We start from the raw sequence: 25,392 nt of genomic DNA, 5'->3' as shown, positions 1-25,392 counted from the left end.
GTTGATAAAATGTACAAGGTTTAAAAATATTTACCCCTATTTAAGGCGGGTATTTCCCGCATATGCTCACACAATCCTCAGGTCGATTACACGTACCTTTTCTCCCAAAACCGATTGTCATATTGTAACCGGGGATTGTGAAGGAAAATACAATTTCAAACATAGGCTACGGGTGTGAGTGTTTATTGCCAGAGTAGATAATGACATCCTTTAATGTACAAAACAATAACATTATAAAAACAATACTGCATAGGTTTCATACACATACATATTCACACAATCATTCAGTTCATATAAACATACGTCTATATTCTGTACATGAACATGAACTTAATAATCAATGATATACAAAATCATTATCTTAACCCTATAATAAACAAACAATTCATCAAGGGCGATAACTCGATCCCGACATCACTCATAAGATACAATATAAACCTGGTCCATGTTGTAAAATACACTTAACATTATAAATACAATTACCACTTTCTTGAAACTGCTGTATTTATTCAGTAACTCACCATATATTTGGCACGATACACTATTTACAATTCATATTTCGAGACACGACAAACATGTAAATTACCCGTACCCTGTGGGTGACACTGGGATGTTTATCGTCTTCATGCAGCCGCCATTACCATAGAAGTGCCACAACATCCGTGGAGAGCAAACTGACGGTCACTTCCCTCTCACAATTAACGTCGTCACTCACTGCGTTATAATGTTACAAGATAACAATCGAATCATCAGAAATGAGGTCATGATTAATCGTATAATACATCCCGCTTCGTTCTTCGATGTTCTTAGCGGTTAAACGCGTAGTCATCTATAGAGTAAGTGCGAGAGTTGGGTTTAACACTGCTTTTATCAGTATTCCAGTTATATCACAGCGTGTCAGCTTAATATGAGAGGAAAGCCCGAAGTGATGCAGGTCTCAGACGTTTACCTCTTCGATGAAGCCCACGAGAACGGGTATGGTGAAACAAGAAACATAATCAGGGCGAACCGGGATTCGAACCCACAATCATAGGTTTCGGGCGTGCCCAACTGACGCAACTCTGCACAGAGATTCGGGCCACCCAAATGAGTGTTTATATATTTGATGTCAGACCGCCGTCATATAGCTGGAATATTGCTGAGTGCGGCGTTAACAACAAACAAACAAACAAACAAACTCTTTCTGAAAAATACCATTTGGCATCCATGTTGGTTATTTGACTGTTAGTTGTCAGACAATATTTGTCAAATTCAGTCAGTTCACAGGCAAGAAAGGGAGCGTGTTCTTGACTTTATTATGTTACCAGTCTACATATATATTTCTGTATAATCAAAAGACTTGGAAAATGTGCATTCTGACATTGTCAAAAGTCACGTGATTTTGAGCAGCCATTTTGAAATAAACTGCATTAATTTGCAAAGCAGAAATTTCTATGAACCTTGTGGTTTATTTCGTCGTTTTGATGTCAAAAGACACGAGCGTGAGATTTTATTCATCATCCAACATCATTCTTCCAACTTTTTGAGTTTGTAGACAGTAATAAGCAGTGTCTTAAAGATGTTGGATACAATGGTTTGTGCGCACCTCAGTTCACGCCGTTGCACGCGAGTTTACCATGACGAATTACCTTACAAAATAGTTACATACAACTGTATAGGCAATTAGCACAAAAACACGAGAACGCGAGATCGCGAGAATTGACCAATCTCGCAATCTCGCGTTCTCGCGTTCTCGTGTTTTTGAAAATAGTTACATACAACTGTATAGGCTATTAGCACAAAAAACGAGAACGCGAGATCGCGAGATCGCGAGAATTGACCAATCTCGCAATCTCGCGTTCTCGCGTTCTCGTGTTTTTGAAAATAGTTACATATAACTGTATAGGCAATTAGCACAAAAACACGAGAACGCGAGATCGCGAGATCGCGACACTTGACCAATGTCGCAATCTCGCGTTCTCGTGTTTTTGAAAATAGTTACATACAACTGTATAGGCTATAAGCACAAAAACACGAGAACGCGAGATCGCGACACTTGTCCAATGTCGCAATCTCGCGTTCTCGCGTTCTCGTGTTTTTGAAAATAGTTACATATAACTGTATAGGCAATTTGCACAAAAACGCGAGAACGCGAGAACGCGAGATTGCGACATTGGTCAAGTGTCGCGATCTCGCGTTCTCGCGTTCTCGTGTTTTTGAAAATAGTTACATATAACTGTATAGGCAATTAGCACAAAAACACGAGAACGCGAGATCGCGACACTTGTCCAATGTCGCAATCTCGCGTTCTCGCGTTCTCGTGTTTTTGAAAATAGTTACATATAACTGTATAGGCAATTTGCACAAAAACACGAGAACGCGAGAACGCGAGATTGCGACATTGGTCAAGTGTCGCGATCTCGCGTTCTCGCGTTCTCGTGTTTTTGAAAATAGTTACATATAACTGTATAGGCAATTAGCACAAAAACACGAGAACGCGAGATCGCGAGAATTGACCAATCTCGCAATCTCGCGTTCTCGTGTTTTTGAAAATAGTTACATATAACTGTATAGGCAATTAGCACAAAAACACGAGAACGCGAGATCGCGAGATCGCGACACTTGACCAATGTCGCAATCTCGCGTTCTCGTGTTTTTGAAAATAGTTACATACAACTGTATAGGCTATAAGCACAAAAACACGAGAACGCGAGATCGCGACACTTGTCCAATGTCGCAATCTCGCGTTCTCGCGTTCTCGTGTTTTTGAAAATAGTTACATATAACTAACTGTATAGGCAATTAGCACAAAAACGCGAGAACGAGAGAACGCGAGATTGCGACATTGGTCAAGTGTCGCGATCTCGCGTTCTCGCGTTCTCGTGTTTTTGAAAATAGTTACATACAACTGTATAGACATTTAGCACAAAAACACGAGAACGCGAGATCGCGACACTTGACCAATGTCGCAATCTCGCGTTCTCGCGTTCTCGTGTTTTTGAAAATAGTTACATATAACTGTATAGGCATTTAGCACAAAAACACGAGAACGCGAGATCGCGACACTTGACCAATGTTGCAATCTCGCCTTCTCGTGTTCTCGCGTTTTTGTGCTAATTGCCTATACAGTTATATGTAACTATTTTCAAAAACACGAGAACGCGAGAACGCGAGATCGCGACACTTGACCAATGTCGCAATCTCGCGTTCTCGCGTTCTCGCGTTTTTGTGCTGATTTCCTATACAGACATCGTGGGGCTCAGTCGTCTGAGTTGTCGCAATTCGTTGTGTAGAGTTGCGTCCCTTGGATGTGCCAGAAACCTACAATGGAAGGTTTCCTCTCATTTTATAGGGACACTGATCTACAGAAATGCCCCGAGACTGGTTGTTGCCTTAGTTATTGTCCCCCCTCCCCGCCCCCACCCAACCTCCCCCTTGAGTATCCGGATGATATAGCAGATATCAAGACTAGTTCGCGACCTGTGCTGCGCCATTCGTAAGCGCATGTATCGCTTTTATTGATAGTATTTCATTGTGGGTATATTGTTTAGCCAAAATGTATAAAGTTTCACGAAGGCAATTTTTGCAACGCCTAAATGTTCAGTTATTTTACAAATTGACTGAAAATCGGTCAATTTCATCACCCAATGACTGAAAATGATAGGATTAAAAGAAAACAAAATTCAAAGTACGTTTCTATAGTTTTGGCTTCTAATACTAGCGGGGCGGTCGGGTAGCCTAGTGGTTATTGCTGAAATAGTGCTAAAAGGGGGGTAAAAACAAACACACTCACTCACTCTAATACTAGGATAAATAGTCTATTTTTAAGCCCTTTTGAACCTTTTAAAAATTGTTAGTCAATCTGGACTTGGATTCAGTCAATTTTATATATTACTGAAATATTTAGACATTTTATAAATTGCCTGAGTGAATCACTTTTTACACATTAAGTGTAATATAAATGTATACACGCCTACAGGTACAAGAGAAACAAAACTGATTCTATCCAATGCAACAGCAAATGAATGAAAACAAAATGCAAATATCATAATTACGACCCACCGCAGTTTTATGTATACATTTGGGCAGCTTCCTTGTTCGAGGAATGTATCCGTGAATATTCACATACAGGAACAATATCTCATACGTCTGCAGCTGTACAAATAAACTTATTCGACGTCACATACATTCAAATGTTAAAATATATACATAGAGCGTTTCTGGATATTATAACCCGTGTTCGTTTTGCAACTGATCACTAAGTTTCTTTCAGATGTTTTTACAAAGGTGGCAAGTCTCATCGGTCAGCTAAGATAGCACGTGTGACAATTATGTTCATGATGTCCATGGTGCTTTAAAAATATCCATGGAGTTAGAAAGCAATGAACAATCAATAAACGTATTATCGGCTAATCCTTTGAACCAAGTATGTTGTTTTTACATCGGCACTTCACGCCATGATATGAGTGTATTCTGTCTGCTTTAGTAAACCTACACATGTAAACACTTACAAATCCACTGTGCAAGATAACAGTGATTAATCAATAAACGCATTTTCTGTGGAACTTTTGATGGCGAGGAATGATCCGTGTACAAAAAAGTAAATGAACTGATCACTCCTCTTGCTGGGCTGCCATGTGAATATTACATAACATACATTCCACCTCACTTCAAACCTGGATTCAGATGAAATAATTGCCCCAGACACAAGACATGCCAAATGGGAACCGTTGTCAGGTAATCTGAGTAGTGCTACCACTAACTATACCTGTAATAGGTTCATTAACTGAGCTTCTAGTGAATGGCAACAAAGACACAGGTGTAGGGTTATGCCCCAAAACGTGGATGACAACAAGAGATAGCAATCGTATTATCCGCGCAATCCAAAATCCGAAAATGCTTTCACTGCTCGGATACTATAAAAATAAACTGACAGCCAAAAGAAACGTTACCAACGATATTTCTAGGATAAAATATGACCAAAACAAATTGAAGCAGCAATAACAATTGTATTGTAGAAATACATAATTCAGAACAGTAAATTGCGAATTTACTAATTCAACAACAAAGTCCTTGACCTCCAACAGGGACATTTCTTGACAAGGGATTCGTCCAGTATTCGATCAACAACATTGGTTACAACTTTAATGTGACGACGGCCCAGACCGTTCAATACGGGATATGACCTTAATGAGCGGCAATGCATCTTCGAATGAGGCGTCGCACTGAGTAGACAAGCGTCCTCACATCGACTGCAGGTTTCCGATTCCATTCCTCACGGAGGGCAACGATCGTGAAGGGAGGATGTTGACGTTTCCGAAGACGACGCCCCAGCTGGTCCCAGAGATGTTCTGTGGGTGACAGATCTGGTGTTCGAGCTGGCCACGGCAGGACAGTCACGTTGTTGGCGTTGAGGAAGTCTCTAGTAATACGGGCTTTATGGGGTGTGGCGTTATCTTGTTGGAACACCGTCCGTTGTTGTCGCTGGGTGAAAGGAAGATATTGTCAATGTAGCGTTGTGCTGTCAGATTGCCTTCGATGATGACAAGTTCCGTCTTCTCGTCTCCGCAAATGTCGCCCCAGACCATCACACTTCCGCCCCCGTAAGGTTCCACCTCCTGGACACAACAAGGAGCCGTACGTTCACCACGTCGTCGATACACTCGCGTCCGCCCATCAGGTTTGAAGAGTTGGAACCTGCTCTCGTCACTAAACAGCACTCGCCGCCATTCCCTTTGTTGCCATCGCTGAGTTGTCTGCACCACGTCAATCTGGCACGTCGATGTTGACGGGTCAAGGTCATGCCTTTGAAAGGGCGATAAGCCCGGAGACCATAATGTCGTAGTCGTCTGGTCACTGTTTGTCTGCTGGCCGGATGTCCTAAGCTGTTGGCATCTGATGACGTCACAGTAAGAAATCTGTTCCTCAGATGACGTACCCGTAAAAAGCGGTCATCCTGCGGGGTCGTGACCTATGGTCTGCCACTCCGTGGTCTGTCTGCGGTTCTGCCAGTCTGTCGGAGACGTGAGACCAGTCTGGTAATGGTCATCTTGGAGCAGTTCATGTTAATGGCAACCGCTCTCTGTGTCGCTCCAATCTGCAGCATACCTATGGCTCTCTCCTTCTGGACAGCGGTCAGTCTTGGCATGTTCGTTGGTGTTAATCATCGCAACCATTGATAGGGAACAGATCCCTGCGTAATTTATACCCGGAAATTGCACGATAATTTGGGGAAGATTGTTTTAAAAAATTGCTGAAAAAACCCAATATTTCCCAAAATCCGCAAAGCACGTGCAAAGAACGACAGAGAACATGAAGGCTGTATTCGTGAAATGTGTTCTTTACTGTTTTTGAACAGGTTGGCATCTTTGTTTCAAAGTGGCAAATCAGTTAATGTTGGTAACGTTTCTTTTGGCCCTCAGTTTATAACCATCTGGGGTATTTCCAAATAACGACATCCGATGAGCTTCCATCGTTATTTTTGTCCGTTTGTTTAGGCTAAAGAAATTAATTAACAGGCGCCCTTTGTCTGAGATTCAGAGATTACAGGTAACCAATCAGTGTTCTTGAACACGGTAGTCCAGTCTCTTGTCACGCTCAGTTGCGTCAGTGAGCAAATCGGCAGATGGTGAGCCCCAGCTGGCAGTGTTAGACAGCCGAGAAGAAGATTAGTGCCCCTTTAAACCGACAAGCCGGGATATAACTAAAATATACACACTGTTCAAAGCAGTGTTAAGCCAAACTCACTCACTTATTCAGAGTCATGCTGGTCCCCCAGGCTGGATATTGGGGGTACTTTTCCAGTATAAGCATGCCTGTCATTTGAATGTTAAGGCCGCAATAAAATTAATAGTTACAGTTTGATTGATTTTTTAAAAAACATGGGAGACAGGAGGCATTTTATTTTTAACGTTTTTAATTTGTTCTTATCGACCTACTTTAGGCATATGTGTACAATTGCTGTCGGCGGAAGCGATTCGCATGCATCATGTGTGCTCACTGGGGCTACGTGTACGGAGTATTTTATCAGGTAAAGAAAGTAGGAACACTCATATTAACGATACTTCTATTTCTAGGAATTTGAGGGCATTAGCATAATGTAAGGCAGGATGTTTTGTTGTCAGGCGGGAGCGGATGAAAATCTATTTATTAAAGTAGCGAATATGGTATCGTATAAAAAAACCCAAAAAAACAACATCGGACAATATCATTTTATCCGAATGCTACAAATTGGTCTGTGAGAATTTTATTTTAATGAATATTCTAGCCGTGTATAAAATTGCCTCATTGAGAAACTCACTGGCTTGTGATTATTTCTGTAACTGACAGTGTAGCCGCGAATAACTGCAATACTGCTGATGCGGCTTTAAGCAATATTACTCACTCACTCACTGACGGTAATAGTTATGTTTCCAGCTTTCGGACACATTTATGTTTTCACCATCATTGGACATTCATGTACACAATTTCTTTTGTTAAATTATATTGAGCATGTTTAGGGTTTTATTATAAAGTACATAGGAAACGGTAACAACGGGAGATGACTCAGACTTTGTGTATGTAAATTACATAGCATTTTCAAGCTCAAGTCATAAGTTTGCTAAATACTACTTGGAGAATGAAGAGCATGAAAGAAGCATGACCAAAGGACTACTAACGTGCGCATGCGCTTGACCTTATGATATTACGCATGCGCACGGACAGCGTCTAAAACGCGAGAACACGAGAACGCGAGATCGCGAGAAAATGAAATGTCGCATTCTCGCGTTCTCGCGATTTCGTTATTTTGTGGCCTAATTTGACAAGTCGAGATTGCGAGATTGCGAGATTTTGCATCATGTCCAAATGTCGCATTCTCGCGTTGTCGACTTTTGACAAAAAATGCTATGTACCAAAAACACGAGAATGCGAGATCGCGAGAACGCGAGATTTTGGCCAAATCTCGCGTTCTCGCGATCTCGCATTCTCGTGTTTTGGGCATATTTACCTCGTTTCCAAAGGTCGAGATCGCGAGAATGCGAGATCGCGAGAATGTCCCTTACAGTATTCCATAAGGATCAGTGATATATGTAACTCTAAATGAAATCTAAAAATATCCACTATTGATGTTGGAACCCCTGTATAGACTCCTAGTCGTATGGGTACTGATATCCTAATAGAACAGAATCTATTTCGTATAGTCTTGGCATGAGGCCTTAAGTACAGATCCCAATCACAGTTTGGTTTTAGAGAGGGTCATTCCACAACTGATAACATATTTCTTCTTCATTCACAAGCACATAAATATTTAGAGAAGAATGGAGGTAACGTTTACTGTTTGTTTATTGATGTTAAGAAAGCCTTTGATATGGTTGATAGTACAGAATGTGTCCGTCCATCCTAGATGTTGGTTCACAGCAGTGCGTCCACTAGTTTCACAGGGTACACGTCATCACACCAGCATCCACACATATTCTCACGTCATATTCTCATCGGGGGCACGGGTGGCCCAGTCGTCTAAGGCGCCGCGATTCGCTGTGCAGAGTTGCGTCCCTTGGGCACGCCAGAAAGCTATGATTGTGGGTTCAAATCCCAGCACCATACCCGTGCTCGTGGGTTTCACCGAAGCGGTAAACGTCTGAGACCTGCAGCACTTCGGGCTTTCCTCCCACATTAAGCTGACACGCCGCGATATAACTGGAATACTGTTAAAAGCGGCGTTAAACCCAACTCACTCACTCACTCACCCATATTCTCATCTGAAGACGCGGTCCGGACACTTATTGTCAGTCTTATTCACTCAGCCTCAACAGAATGATTATTGATCACCATTACCTTTGTAGTTAGACAGAGATCAGACACAACGCCAACCCCCCCACCGCCCCACCCCCAACCCACACACACCCCACACCCACCCACATACACACACCCACAGTCCCTCAGCAACCTATGCTGGCGACGTAATGGATAAGGGGGTCGGCTCGGTGATCTGGTTGATGGCGTGTCAACGTACTTCAATAGCTTTGATTGTTGCCCATAATATCAATCACTGGATTATATGGTCGAGAATCGATTAATTACAGGCCACCGCAAAGAGTGCGGCATTAAACAACAACAACCAAGCCAACAAACAAAATCAGTCACCATCAACTCTCAACTGCAGTGAGTTCAGTCTATAGTCAGGTTCCAACATTCATCGCCTAGACAATATGACTGCTGGGGACATGTACTGTTCAAGAAACCCGTGTAGATCCGGGGTAGAATAGGTCTTCAGCAACCCATGCTTGCCGTAAAAAGCGTCTATGCTTGTCGTAAGATGCGACTAGTGGATCGGGTGGTCAGGCTCGCTGACTTGGTTTATGCATGTCTTCGTATCACAACTGAGTGGATAGATGCTCATGATGTCAATCACTGGATTGTCTGGTTCAGACTCGATTATCATAGTGGCGTTGTGAGTGAACTGGATAGGATGCACTCTCCATGCCAATTTACAGGTGACTGGTCCTCTAGCATCTTACACTGAATGAATATTAACTTTTGATCTATTTATATGCATGACATGGCATATACCAGTCGATATCAGGTTAACCAGCGGTTGGAGTGCGAGGTGAAGGTTGGAATGTTATACGTATTCTGTCCAGGGCCCCGTTCCATGTCGATCGTAACTCCCATTCTTTAACACTGATTTACGACAGTCGTAGCGCTAAGATCGCTTTGTGGAACGGGTCCCTGAACTCTGCTTACCTTAAGAAATACCGAACAAATAAAACCAGGTCAAGGGGACAATGAAATATGCAGCACGATGCACACTCGTGACTTACTTTAGAAACCTACTTTCGTTTTTACACTTCCTGCTTCCTAGTGTAGCGAAGACAGACAATGACTGATATCGTGCACATAATCTTGTTGTTTAACATCATCAGGAGATAAAACACGAATTTATAGGTTCTTCTTGCATGTGTATTTCTGATTCAAATCAATCATCGATCTGAAGAGGCTGAGTTTGTACTGAGATTGTTGACAGGTGACATTCCGCCCCGAAATAGGTTAGTGTCCGTTTTCCTTTTCGTTGAATCTGATCAGAATCGAGTGACGTTTCGTCGTAATGGACGAGTTCTGTTGCATGGAGGAACTGAAACAAAAACAATTATTTACATCATTGAAATGTAAGTTCCATGCATATTAACGTCGCCTAGGTGAGTAGCCTAGTAAAATTGCCTCGCGTTCTACGATACGAAGCACGCCATTTTGTTTTAAGACCGGTTTATCCGTTTACACACAATGACTGTATGAACGACACACTGCCTCTTCCGGTAATGGCTTGCGTCGTGACTTGTTTTCGCTTGTTTAATTACTTTCCACAACTATATTACACGATGACATTGCATTAGCCGCGATAATATTAATGAGGCGTTTTTTAAAAAAGTGTTGACAAACAGGGATTTAAGGCACTTTTATTCTGTTGCTATTTATGTTGACTAGTTGATGTGAAAAAATACAAAAATATTTTTACTTTTCAACGATGCATTCATTAACAGTTCACGTAATATTATACTTCTATTTCATGTATGTTACCACAACCCACCACATAACACAACACCACATAAGACAACATAACCCCCCTACCTCGTGACATAACACCATACCACATAACACCACACCACATAAGACAACATAACCCCCCTACCTCGTGACATAACATCATACCACATAACACCACACCACATAACACTACACCACATCGCCCTACACCATACCACATAAACCTATACCACACCACATAACACCATACCACACCACACCACACCACACCACACCACATAACCCCCTACCACATCACATAACACCACATCACACCACATAACCCCATACCAAACCACATAACCCCACACTACACCACACCTCATAACCCCCTACCTCATCACATAACACCACACCATATAACACCATACCACATAACACTACACCACATAACCCCCTACCACATCACATAACCCCCCTACCACACAACATAACCCCACATCGTACCACATAATCCCACACCACACCACACCCCACCGTGCCCCAACCCAGACCGCACAACACACCAACCCACACACGACATAACCCCACACCATGTAACCCTACACCATACAACATAACCCCATACCACACCAAGCCTCACCACACAACACACCAACCCACACAAGACATAACCCTACACCATGTAACCCTACACCATACAACATAACCCCATACCACACCAAGCCTCACCACACAACACACCAACCCACACACGACATAACCCCACACCATGTAACCCTACACCATACAACATAACCCCATACCACACCAAGCCTCACCACACAACACACCAACCCACACACGACATAACCCCACACCATGTAACCCTACACCATACAACATAACCCCATACCACACCAAGCCTCACCACACAACACACCAACCCACACACGACATAACCCCACACCATGTAACCCTACACCATACAACATAACCCCATACCACACCAAGCCTCACCACACAACACACCAACCCACACACGACATAACCCCACACCATGTAACCCTACACCATACAACATAACCCCATACCACACCAAGCCTCACCACACAACACACCAACCCACGCCACACCATGTAACCCTACACCATACAACATAACCCCATACCACACCAAGCCTCACCACACAACACACCAACCCACACCACACCATGTAAACCTACACTATACCACATAACCCCATACCAAACCAAACCACACCACACAACACACCAACCCACGCCACACAACACAACACAACCCCATACCACACCAAGCCTCACCACACAACACACCAACCCACACACGACATAACCCCACACCATGTAACCCTACACCATACAACATAACCCCATACCACACCAAGCCTCACCACACAACACACCAACCCACACAAGACATAACCCCACACCATGTAACCCTACACCATACAACATAACCCCATACCACACCAAGCCTCACCACACAACACACCAACCCACACACGACATAACCCCACACCATGTAACCCTACACCATACAACATAACCCCATACCACACCAAGCCTCACCACACAACACACCAACCCACACACGACATAACCCCACACCATGTAACCCTACACCATACAACATAACCCCATACCACACCAAGCCTCACCACACAACACACCAACCCACACACGACATAACCCCACACCATGTAACCCTACACCATACAACATAACCCCATACCACACCAAGCCTCACCACACAACACACCAACCCACACACGACATAACCCCACACCATGTAACCCTACACCATACAACATAACCCCATACCACACCAAGCCTCACCACACAACACACCAACCCACACAAGACATAACCCCACACCATGTAACCCTACACCATACAACATAACCCCATACCACACCAAGCCTCACCACACAACACACCAACCCACACAAGACATAACCCCACACAATGTAACCCTACACCATACAACATAACCCCATACCACACCAAGCCTCACCACACAACACACCAACCCACACACGACATAACCCCACACCATGTAACCCTACACCATACAACATAACCCCATACCACACCAAGCCTCACCACACAACACACCAACCCACGCCACACCATGTAACCCTACACCATACAACATAACCCCATACCACACCAAGCCTCACCACACAACACACCAACCCACACCACACCATGTAAACCTACACTATACCACATAACCCCATACCAAACCAAACCACACCACACAACACACCAACCCACGCCACACAACACAACACAACCCCACACCACACCATATAACCCTTCACTACACCACATAACCCCACAACACACCAACCCACGCCAACCCACGCCACACCATATAACCCTTCACCACACCACATAACCCCACAACACACCAACCCACACCAACCCACACCACACCACATAACCCTAAACAACACCACATAACCCCACACCAACCCACATAACCCCATACCACACCAAGTAACCCCGAACCAACCACACCCCACAACACACCAACCCAGACAACACCACATCACACCACACACCAAACCACACCACACAACACAACACACTATCAACACAACACAAACAACACCACACAACACCACACCTTACCACACCAAACAACACCACACCTAACCACTCCACTCTAAACCAAACAACACCACACTAAACCACACCAAAGCACACACCACACCACACCACACCACACCACACCAAACAACAACACCCCACACCACACCACATCACACCACACCACACCACACCACACTAAACCACACTACACCACACCACACCACACCACACCACACCACACCACACCACACCAAACAACAACACCCCACACCACACCACACCACACCACACCACACCACACCACACTAAACCAAACTACACCACACCACACCACACCACACCACACCACACCACACCACACCACACCACACCACACCACACCACACCACACCAAACAACAACACCCCACACCACACCACATCACACCACACCACACCACACCACACTAAACCACACTAAACCACACCACACCACACCAAACAACAACACCCCACACCACACCACACCACACCACACCACACCACACCACACCACACTAAACCACACCACACTACACCACACCACACCACACCACACCACATCACACCACACCACACCACACCACACCACACCACACTAAACCACTCCACACCACACCACACCACACCACACCACACCACACCACACCACACTAAACCACACCACACTACACCGAACCACACCACACCACACCACACCACACCACACCACACCACACCACACCACACTAAACCACACCACACCACACCACACCACACCACACCACACCACACCACACCGCACCATACCACACCACACCACACCACACCACAACACAACACAACACAACACAACACAACACACCACACCACACCACACCACACTAAACCACACAACACAACACACCTTTCTCAATACCTCATGGAATACTACCCTCTAACCAAACGTTCTTTTTACGACACTCACCGTGCACCATTCGACGGCGCCCGAACCCGCTCCCAACTAATCCAAACACGAGTTGCAGTGTTCCACGCTGTGGTTTCCGTTCCAAGACAGGAACAAGTCGTCAGCTGTGTGTATTTCATGGTAAATTATAACTTACGGGTTTATATACCACGTAAGTCACCTATCGTATGTCGGCTCGGAGTCAGTATACTGTGTCTGACTGGGGTATTCATGTTAAACCTCAGCATAGTATTTCAGTGAGCTAGCACTTTAAATCGGCATCAGTCCGGACTAGTACAAGCAGCCACACACACACACGTGCATGCACGTCACTATATACGTACACTAATTTTGGACGCGATGTTAAACCCAATTTAACCTCACTTCACCTCGATCGTGTATCAAAACCAACTAGACATTCACTGTGTGTTAAACACCGATTAACAGAGGAATGTCTGAGTGGTAAAGATGTACAGGCAGGCTCTACCCAGTTATGATCAGTGTTTGGAACACTTGACACGTTTTTTATGGGTACACACTGGACACGGTTTTTTATGGGTACACACTTGACACGTTTTTTTATGGGTACACACTTGACACGTTTTTTATGGGTACACACTGGACACGTTTTTTATGGGTACACACTGGACACGTTTTTTATGGGTACACACTGGACACGTCTTTTATGAAGCCCCATAACATCTCGTCACTGTCACCAGTTAATATTGAAAACGTGTTACAAATATAACCTGTTATAAATAAGTGCACTTACTCATTGATCATCTCCTCATTTCAGTGACCTTGACCTCACAGTGGAATTAAAGCCCGATAAATCAAACAGCGTCCAGCCCCAGACGACGTCCAGCGTCCAGCCCGCGATGTTGTAGCCAGTGACACTGTTACACATTGTATATATGGACGTTTGCAGCACGGGACTATACATGCCACGTGAACATATAAACCAGAAACCACAATCTATAAAATGGAAAAGTCTCATCCATCCACACATCTGAAATTTTCTGTCAAAGTTGGCACTGAAACAGTCTGTACCATATTGACGAGAAACGAAAGTGTCGATATTGTAACACATGCCGGTGCAACCGTAACCTGTCAGGCAGTTTCAAAGGAATGCCATGACCAGGCAACCCTGATATCTGAGAGAGAAAACATATGTGACGAAAAGAATTCAGAGATCACTGAGCGTACACAGGAGTGCGAGGAACCAACGGAAAGCAACGTTGACAACGTTGAACTCCTGTTGCAGCTAACGGCTTATATCAATGAAAACAAACAGAACGGTTTGACCCAACGAAGCACTTCAATCTGCAACACAGAACATCAAGACGAAGAGATTGATGAGAGTGATGGCGGAGACACTCCAAGTGGCGTGGTTGAACACGACATGGCTTTACATTCTCCGTGGCTACTAGCAAGGGTCATCACTGCCCTGCAACTATTGCGAGGAGCATGGTCCTCCTTATGGGTACCAAAGCGGTGTGACAGAATGTTGAGAGGGGACCTCATTGACCATCACGCGTCGGTCCCCCCAGAGCCGTTGCCGGCCACCCGTGACGTCGTGATTCGGCAAACGATGGGAGGCAAGCTACTCGGCCGGGAGAGGCAGATTACAAATGTCAGGATGATGTTGGTGCTACCCTGCGACGTGAACTGGGTTCACTTGATCCCAGCAGATCCCCACAACGAGGATAGAATGGCCATTTTAAACATGCCACGGAAAATGGATTTGCACCTGGTTTTTGTAGCAACATGTTTCGTACAGCCTGCGACAGCTGATGTCTTGGACATGCTCACTGTATCCGAGGTTACTGGCACAACACAAGCAGTATCAGGTCAGTATTGTGTCGAGGTCTGTGTGATAATAACACTCCTGGGTGATCACACTGATTGTGTATCGTGGGCTATGGAAGATAAGGCATCGCTAGTGCCATGGGCTGCGGATACCCAGAGCTATTCTGTGTGGAGGCTTATGGAAAATCAAGCCTTTCTTGTACAAGGGCATGTAGACAGCAAGCCTGCTACCGAGACAAGGGCTATGGTAAACCAAGTCTTTCTTTTACAAGGGCATGTAGACACCAAGGCTGCTACTGACTCAAAGGCTATGGTAAACCAAGCCTCTCTTGTACAAGGGCATGCAGACAGCAAGGCTGCTGCTGACACAAAGGCTATGGATAACCAAGCCTCCCTTGAACAAGGGCCTGTAGACAGCAAGGCTTCTACTGACTCAAAGGCAATGGTAAACCAAGCCTCTCTTGCACAAGGGCCTGCAGACAGCAAGGCTTCTACTGACTCAAAGGCTATGGATAACCAAGCCTCCCTTGAACAAGGGCCTGCAGACAGCAAGGCTTCTACTGACTCAAAGGCTATGGTAAACCAAGCCTCTCTTGCACAAGGGCCTACAGACAGCAAGGCTGCTACTGACTCAAAGGCTATGGATAACCAAGCCTCCCTTGAACAAGGGCCTGTAGACAGCAAGGCTTCTACTGACTCAAAGGCTATGGTAAACCAAGCCTCCGTTGAACAAGGGCCTGTAGACAGCAAGGCTTCTACTGACTCAAAGGCTATGGATAACCAAGCCTCCCTTGAACAAGGGCCTGCAGACAGCAAGGCTTCTACTGACTCAAAGGCTATGGTAAACCAAGCCTCTCTTGCACAAGGGCCTACAGACAGCAAGGCTGCTACTGACTCAAAGGCTATGGATAACCAAGCCTCCCTTGAACAAGGGCCTGTAGACAGCAAGGCTTCTACTGACTCAAAGGCTATGGTAAACCAAGCCTCTCTTGCACAAGGGCCTACAGACAGCAAGGCTGCTACTGACTCAAAGGCTATGGTAAACCAAGCCTCTCTTGCACAAGGGCCTGTAGACAGTCAGGCTGATGCTGGCACAAAGGCTATGGTAAACCAAGCCTCTCTTGTACAAGGGTCTCTAGACTGCCTGACTGGTACTGAATCGAGAGCTGTGGAAAACCAGGGCCAGGCCGATACTGTATCGTTGGCGGTCCAAATCAAGCCTACTCTGGCGATAGGCTCTGCAGATAGCCAAACTGATACTATATCAAAGGTTGCGGAACACCAAACCTCTCCAGTGTCACACTGTGTAGACAGCCGTTCCGATACTGTATGGAGAGCTTGTGAAAAGCAAACCTCTCCAGTGCCACGACTTATAAATAGTCAGACAAGTACTGAAATACTGATACTGAAACCGGCTGTGGTGCCAGGAGCTTTGCATATTCAGGCTGTTACGTGTCCAAGACTCTCGGCAACCCAGGCACATGCTGTATCAACTGCTGATACTCAACAGGACCATGTTGACATGGAAGTCCAAGAGACAAAGAAACCTCTCAATGACCTGTCTAACGAAACTAAACCACACCATGACCACATCCATACCGCTTCTTTTAATGACACAACGGCCAACGAAGATACGGGCGATGCAGCCATTCCTGGCGCAAGGATGTCCACAGACCAGAAGACAAGTTCACACAAGCATGGCACCACGGTTATTCACCACCCTGACAGCCGTACACGTCGCAGGAGGAGAAAAGCACCATCGACTCAAAGACGAGACAGAGCGCGGACACAACGATGGATACATAAGAAGGTACTGGAAATCAAGTTGGTATCGTACTGTTAAGTTTCTGTATAATATTTACACCATCTTTGCTTTCTTTTTGGATTTTAACATTTTGTGTTTACGCCGTCGGTTCCAATCTAAACTGCAGGGCATCGATACAAACCAAGAGCCGCGATTCAGAAAACGCATAATGTTTATCGATCTTGAAAAAAGTTGTCAGTAATTTTCCGTAGCTATTTCTTTTGTATAGTAAATGCACGTATTGTTACGGTGGTCATATAGTAGCATTTCTTCACAGATCAATATTCATGGACAGACGAAAGGCGCAGAAAAGCCCAATACGCACACTAGTTCACGTCAGCTGCCCAAACAGGAAGAACGTAAGTAATATTTACATATACCTGGCATATAGGTCATCGTGAAACATGTCCAGGGGCAGTTGTTACACCCATACCCATGGCCTTCTGAAAAGCATTTAAATGCGTGGATGTGTCTGTCTGTCTGTCTGTCTGTCTGTGTTTGTGTTTGTGTGTGTGTGTGTGTGTGTGTGTGTGTGTGTGTGTGTGTGTGTGTGTGTGTGTGTGTGTGTGTGTCTATGACTCGCTCAAGATAAAGCTGAGGAGAACTATCTAGGAGAACTATCCGTGTCGTGTGATTATGTTTTGAATTTCTATCCATTTATACTACTGTACACCAGTGAATCTCACAACTGTATAAAGTGCCAAGATAGTGCTCTAGTGTACAGTAGCATATTTGCAAAGAAATTCACAAAATTATCATATATATATTGCAAGTATATATATTAATAATTAGCTGACATTGCTGATTTTACGGACTTTGTTATACCACTACTAGATACATTGACACCATTTGCCAGTGTTTTATATCTATATTCAGTTAAGTTAAATACACTGGACCCATTTATCACCACAGCTTCGTTTGGGAAATGACGTTACCCTCCCCATCTTTCACAGCAGTAAATTCCCACAGAATGTCTCTTTCACGTGAGTTTGATTTGATTGGAAGGCCAGTGCTCTGTGTGGTGTATCCTTAGAATCGGACCTAACTATTACACTGGATGCTCGAGAACGCATACATATATACACTGAATTATGTGTACTTGTTGTGTCAGGTACCGCCCGCTCTTGCACCGAGTGTGTTGGCATGTTGCTGGACCATGCTGGTACTACCACTGAGATCAACATGGTGAAGGAGGTACTGTCTCTTTTATTAACGCCTATGCTTCACTGGATGACGTTGTACAAAGCGATCTCAGCGCTAGGTGGTCGTAACTCCCATACTTTAACATGGACAGTCGTAGCGCTAAGGTGTCGTACTCCCATACTTTAACATGGACAGTCGTTGCGCTAAGGTGGTCGTAACTCCCATACTTTAACATGGACAGTCGTTGCGCTAAGGTGGTCGTAACTCCCATACTTTAACATGGACAGTCGTAGCGCTAAGGTGGTCGTAACTCCCATACTTTAACACGGACAGTCGTAGCGCTAAGGTGGTCGTAACTCCCATACTTTAACATGGACAGTCGTAGCGCTAAGGTGGTCGTACTCTCATACTTTAACATGGACAGTCGTTGCGCTAAGGTGGTCGTAACTCCCATACTTTAACACGGACAGTTGTTGCGCTAAGGTGGTCGTAACTCCCATACTTTAACATGGACAGTCGTTGCGCTAAGGTGGTCGTAACTCCCATACTTTAACACGGACAGTTGTTGCGCTAAGGTGGTCGTAACTCCCATACTTTAACATGGACAGTCGTAGCGCTAAGGTGGTCGTAACTCCCATACTTTAACATGGACAGTTGTTGCGCTAAGGTGGTCGTAACTCCCATACTTTAACACGGACAGTTGTTGCGCTAAGGTGGTCGTAACTCCCATACTTTAACATGGACAGTCGTAGCGCTAAGGTGGTCGTAACTCCCATACTTTAACATGGACAGTTGTTGCGCTAAGGTGGTCGTAACTCCCATACTTTAACACGGACAGTCGTAGCGCTAAGGTGGTCGTAACTCCCATACTTTAACATGGACAGTTGTTGCGCTAAGGTGGTCGTAACTCCCATACTTTAACACGGACAGTCGTAGCGCTAAGGTGGTCGTAACTCCCATACTTTAACATGGACAGTCGTAGCGCTAAGGTGGTCGTAACTCCCATACTTTAACACGGACAGTCGTAGCGCTAAGGTGGTCGTAACTCCCATACTTTAACATGGACAGTCGTTGCGCTAAGGTTGTCTGGTACAACGTCACCCATAACATCTGTTTACACTGTGTATAACTGTAGAGTTTTATTCTTTCTCTTTTGAGGATTTGTTTGTTTGTTTGTTGTTTAACGCTGCACTCAGCAATATTCCAGCTATATGACGGGGATCTGTAAAATAATCGAATCTGGACCAGACAATCCAGTGATTGACATCATGAGCATCGTTCCACGCAATTGGGATACGACATGCATCAACCAATGCAAGTCAGCGAGCCTGACCACCCGATCCCGTTAGTCGCCTCTTACGACAAGCATAGCCGCCTTTTTACGCCTTTTAATCAAGACCTATTCTGCCCCGGATCTTCACGGGTCACTAGAACGTCATACCATGTATAGTACATCATACCATTGCATGTATTGTGACAAGGCTGGGATCAGTTGTTTGATCACATATTCTGTGAAAATTCATTCAGGAAAATTCATTTCGGAATGGTAGCCTCGTCCAACAGTAGAGCGCGACCGAAAAACTAGTTCACAACCCGGCAGATAATGCTTAATGTGACATTGTCTCGATCCTTTTCCAGCTTGTATTTCACTTTTCCTGGGAAACCCCATCTTCCCGAGGCAAGTGAGTTAACTGTCTATAAAAGTCCAGTGTGGAAACTGGACTTTTAAAGTCAGTTAACTCTCTTGCCTCGGGAAGATGGGGAAACCCACGAAAGACACTTCTCAATACCCGCTCGTCAAAACTGTCCAGCTTTTCCTTCTTTGGTTTTGGGATGGTCCTCTTTGGATCGTCATCTGCAGGTTGTAAACGTCTATCAGGGGAGAAAATTCGGGAAACAACTGAGGGATATCCAGGGTTTTTCTGTTTTTGATTCACGTTTGAAAAAATGCAATGCATCTTACGAATGATAACACGAGCATCCCATAATAACATATCCCAACCTTACACAAGATTCCTCGCCAGTAGCGATACTGTTTGTACAGCGAGTTGTAGGGTACTAAGGGTCATGCATGCACAAGTCATTGTTGTGAGACGTAAAGTCTGTTCTTACCCCCGCCCCCGCCCCCACCCCGCCCCAACCCCATACCTCACATACACACATACACACACACTCAAACAGGCACACGCACACGCACACGCACACGCACACACATAAACACACACTCACACACATACACACACACACCACACATACACACACACTCACTCACACACGCACACACATACACACACACCCCACACATACACTACACACACTCACACACGCGCGCACATACACGCACACACACATACCCACTTACACACGCACGCACATACACACACACCACACATACACAAGTGCCAAAATGATGGTTGACGGACACTAACTGCGGTAACCGTATTTCCGTGCTGCTCCCTATAAACGATTTTGATGTAGACTTGTCACTATTTGTAAACGATTAGAATCGCTTGTAGGGAGCAGCGCCGAAATACGGTTACCGCAGGTAGTATTCTACTATTCATAATACATACTATTTGATACTGCAGTACAGTCTTAATTGCAGCACAGCCCTCTAAAACTGCAAGCCTGTTGACCTGATTTGATTCAAATACATGTAAATATGAACTGCAGCTATTTTGGTTATTTAGAATATCGTCTTGGAGTTGGAACCAGGCCAGTTCCCTGACAGAATGAAGACTCTATATGGAGCAGTGGTTGCTCTTCTTCCTAACAGGAAACAGTGGCAGCTGACCAAGTTGATGTAAGTACACACAGTTCTGCAACAGGATATCAGTTTGTATTGGATGGGCCATGTTTATAATAAAAGGTTTTCCATATAATTTGATTCCTGTGACACGAGTGTGAGATAAGAATATGGCTTCCTTAAAATTTGCACGAATGTGAAATAAGAATATGAATTCCTTTAATAGGCACGAATGTGAGATAAGAATATGAATTCCTTAAATTGGCCTTCTCACCCTAACATCTCTTTATACTTTGTTTTAGAAACAACAAATATTGCCAAGTTCTGAATCACAGGTACACATATCTGATGTGTCATAAATGTGCATGGCTGTCAGAAAAGTGTGTTTATGGTTGTGAGTTTCAGTTTATACTGTGATTTACTTTCTCAGGCTTTCCACCGTGAAGGGAGCCCATGAGACGTGTGTCCACAACATGATCAGGGAGCTCAAGGCTGAGGGCAAGAAGCTGGGACATCTGTTACAGTACTTCTCCCAGGAGAACACGAAGCGAGACGACATCATTAAGTTAATTACGCAGATACACCAATGTGATTTCTGCAACCAAACTGCCATGGATGTTATCGGAGGACAATGCCAAGTTTAAGGCAACACTAGGATTTCTTCATGGAATGAGTAGTGGCCTTACGTTTCAAAATCAAGAGACCCTGTGTTCTTTTGCTTCAAGCATAACAGCATATGGTAGTCTAATGTTCTCAATAATGCATCTTCCTGGTATAAAACCGGTTTGAATTTCATGAATATGTGTATTTAATTACTTTTAATTCTATTTGCTATGCAAGTACTCAATATTTTATACAAAGAAGTTAGTAAGGGAATTGGATACCATTTTTTTACAACTGCCTATTCTTGTTTGCTTTGGATATACATGTGACAATGGCTGGGTCAATTGTTGAACTTAACTTTATTTTGCCTGAAAGGTTCTGATATTATCCACAAACGCAAATTTGTTTTCGTTTGAGGAACATTTCAAAGAGAGTCATATAACTCTTGCTGTAAAAAGTATGTTTCATAAGGACTACAACTTTCAAGGCCTCGGTAGAGGTTTATAAACGTTAATCCATAGACACGGGCAGGACATTCAGTGACAAACATAATGCCATGAGCAATTCACTAGTTGACTTGTACCATATGTACCTTGTCTTTGCAAAGGTGAACACTTGCCTTCGCATGTGTTTGTGAATAGTATTTGTCGCTTTTATTTATTGTAGATTCGTAGTGTGGAAAACTATGAGTTAAGGTGCGTTTCGGAAGGACACTTTGGTCTCTGTGTCCAAAGCTATTACCCTGAAATATTTATGTTGTGTCGTATCTTTATCGTATTCCTTATATAATTGTTCTTAATAATTAAATACGTTTAGTTACTTTCGTCAGAGTAGTACTAATGTATCCTTCCTTATATGAAGGGTTATGGTCTAATTTCATAGGACAAAAGATGCTTTAGTAAGTTGTGTCTACCTTGTACTTAACAAGCTTATTTAGATGAGTGTTTCTTTGTCATTTAATTTTTCTCCTTGTATTTGATATTTCTTAATTCACAATATTTTAGGTTTTCCATTCATCAATAAATAATCTCTGTGAATTGATAAGTTTCGATGTCTTCTTTTCTTGTTATGAGAGGGGTAAAAGTATGTGACCGAACGCAATAGATAACTTGTTTTTTATTGTTGTTTTTTAGTTTGTTTGTCTTCTTTTTTTTTCTTTTTCTTTTTCTTTCTTCTTTTTTTTGGGACGGGGGGGGGGAGGGGCGGGGGCGAAATTGGACAAAGGTGACATATGAAACACTTTATGTCTGCCACAGACGAGCGCTGCCCGATTCCCGTCCATTACGATATCTACAAGGGGCCAAGCACACACACCAAGCAGTCGTGTAGCGCCGGGTGATGTTGGGTCTTATTTAGCTTTGGCGAATAAATGGAAAAAAAGATTAAACTTCACTGCGACTAAGTCGGACGTAGGTTTCGGGGTCCCCTGGAAATGAATAAGGTGGCCTTGTCACATTCCGTATCAATTTTGTAAAATATTCTTCCAAAGGCCTGCACTAAGACCTGCGGAAACCTGGACATCTGCAGTGCCTGGATCTGCAGATGCACTGGCCGTTGCGTCTTGTCTTTGGATCTAAACAAAGTGGCATTGTGTCGAGAACCTGGGGAACAGCAATAGGTATTGAGAAAGAATATATCATAACCAGTCTTATGTAGCAATGGCTTTGGAAATTAACGCCAATGTGGTGTTGTGGCTAACACCCTGATACTGGTTCAACCGCTTGGTAAAAAGAGCCATCCTGCTGATGGGCCATTCAACAAACAGCAGGTAGACATTCTGACCTGACCTGACCTGACCTGACCTGACCTGACCTGACCTGACCTGACCTGACCTGACCTGACCTGACCTGACCTGACCTGACCTGACCTGACCTGACCTGACCTGACCTGACCTGACCTGACCTGACCAGCAAAGTGGGTCAGTGTTCATATTAAGACTCTGGATGAACAACAAAACAAGCACACGAACGGGAAGCCATTGCTGTACACATGAAAACGTTCGAGAAATGAGAAAGTTGGACATCAACTTGAGGGAGAGGCAAAACACGCCATCAGCCATGGCTGAGTAGAAGTTTAACCTTTTAATCGAACATGTGCTGTTTACATGCATAAGCTCATAACTGTTGGTTATGTGGTAAATTGTTTGCCCTGTTAGTGAACATAAAGCATTTCTCAAGATAGCTTGCGCCTCATATTGCACTTCCCTTTCAGACTACTGAACAGGGAAAACTAGAATTGCAACTATTCAGCAACTGGAACTTTCACGGGTGTCCAAAACAAACACCGGATTAACTACAAATAACGCCTATTCACAAGATGATAGAAAGCTCACATTGAAACTGACATTCTAACCGAGGTCCCCAAGAGGAAACACGTACCTATTCTAACCAGGCTCGCCACGAGGAGCAGTTAACTATTCAAACCCTGTGCCCAACGAAGAAACACGGACATAGTCTAACCCTGGCCTCCACGGGGAAACACGAACATATTCTAACCCGGGTCCCCACGGGGAAACACGGACATAGTCTAACCCTGGCCTCCACGGGGAAACACGGACATATTCTAACCCAGGTCTCCACGGGGAAACACGGACATAGTCTAACCCTGGCCTCCACGGGGAAACACGGACATATTCTAACCCGGGTCCCCACGGGGAAACACGGACATAGTCTAACCCTGGCCTCCACGGGGAAACACGGACATATTCTAACCCAGGTCTCCACGGGGAAACACGGACATAGTCTAACCCTGGCCTCCACGGGGAAACACGGACATATTCTAACCCGGGTCCCCACGAGCCAATTGGGATCGACTCAACAAAATTCTCCTTGTTTAAAAAAATGAATACTATGTTTATTTTTTTGGCTTGATATTAACAGCATCTCAACAGTTTGAATAAATGGGCGCGGCCTTTTATCTTCATCAGGCCAAGGCCAGACAGACTAGGGGTGAGCACCCATGTCGGGCTACGATGACATACAACCAGCCAGGTCACAACCAGGGACTTGTCATGATCTGATTTCGTATCGCCCATTTAAGCCGCTTTGTATTGATGAAAGCGTAAACTTATCTACTCATGAATTTGTATGATGTCAAATAATACACTGCTTTATACCTCAAGAGCCACACACACGCACGCGCACACGCACACGCACACGAACACGAACACACGAACACTCACCAATATGTGTTAGCGTCCTTCGAGTTATATATTCCCCGCTGAACAGGTGAGCCAAACCTTGGAAATGTATTGATTACCTCCCTTA

At 44.3% G+C, this 25,392-nt stretch overlaps 1 protein-coding gene and 1 long non-coding RNA gene across 2 annotated transcripts; one reads left to right on the top strand and one right to left on the bottom strand.

The window, feature by feature from the left end:
• Positions 1 to 9,868: 9,868 nt before the first annotated feature.
• On the top strand, positions 9,869 to 23,163 carry LOC124134398. The gene is made up of 6 exons (XM_046499182.2): positions 9,869 to 10,004; positions 14,818 to 17,640; positions 17,912 to 17,993; positions 18,746 to 18,828; positions 21,468 to 21,580; positions 21,954 to 23,163. Exons 2-6 carry the CDS (start codon positions 15,004 to 15,006, stop codon positions 22,165 to 22,167), a joined length of 3,129 nt encoding a protein of 1,042 aa, XP_046355138.2. The 5' UTR covers positions 9,869 to 10,004; positions 14,818 to 15,003; the 3' UTR covers positions 22,168 to 23,163.
• Positions 9,905 to 25,368, bottom strand: LOC124134400. The gene is made up of 2 exons (XR_006861088.2): positions 25,308 to 25,368; positions 9,905 to 10,090 (listed from the first exon to the last, which is right to left on the bottom strand). It is a non-coding gene; the product is annotated as an uncharacterized LOC124134400 (long non-coding RNA).
• Between the last annotated feature and the right edge of the window lie 24 nt (positions 25,369 to 25,392).

This window comes from Haliotis rufescens, unplaced genomic scaffold (genome assembly GCF_023055435.1).
Source record: "Haliotis rufescens isolate VD_foot unplaced genomic scaffold, xgHalRufe1.0.p SCAF_35, whole genome shotgun sequence".
Taxonomy (NCBI): domain Eukaryota; kingdom Metazoa; phylum Mollusca; class Gastropoda; order Lepetellida; family Haliotidae; genus Haliotis; species Haliotis rufescens.
This window is presented reverse-complemented; position numbering and strand designations above follow the sequence as displayed.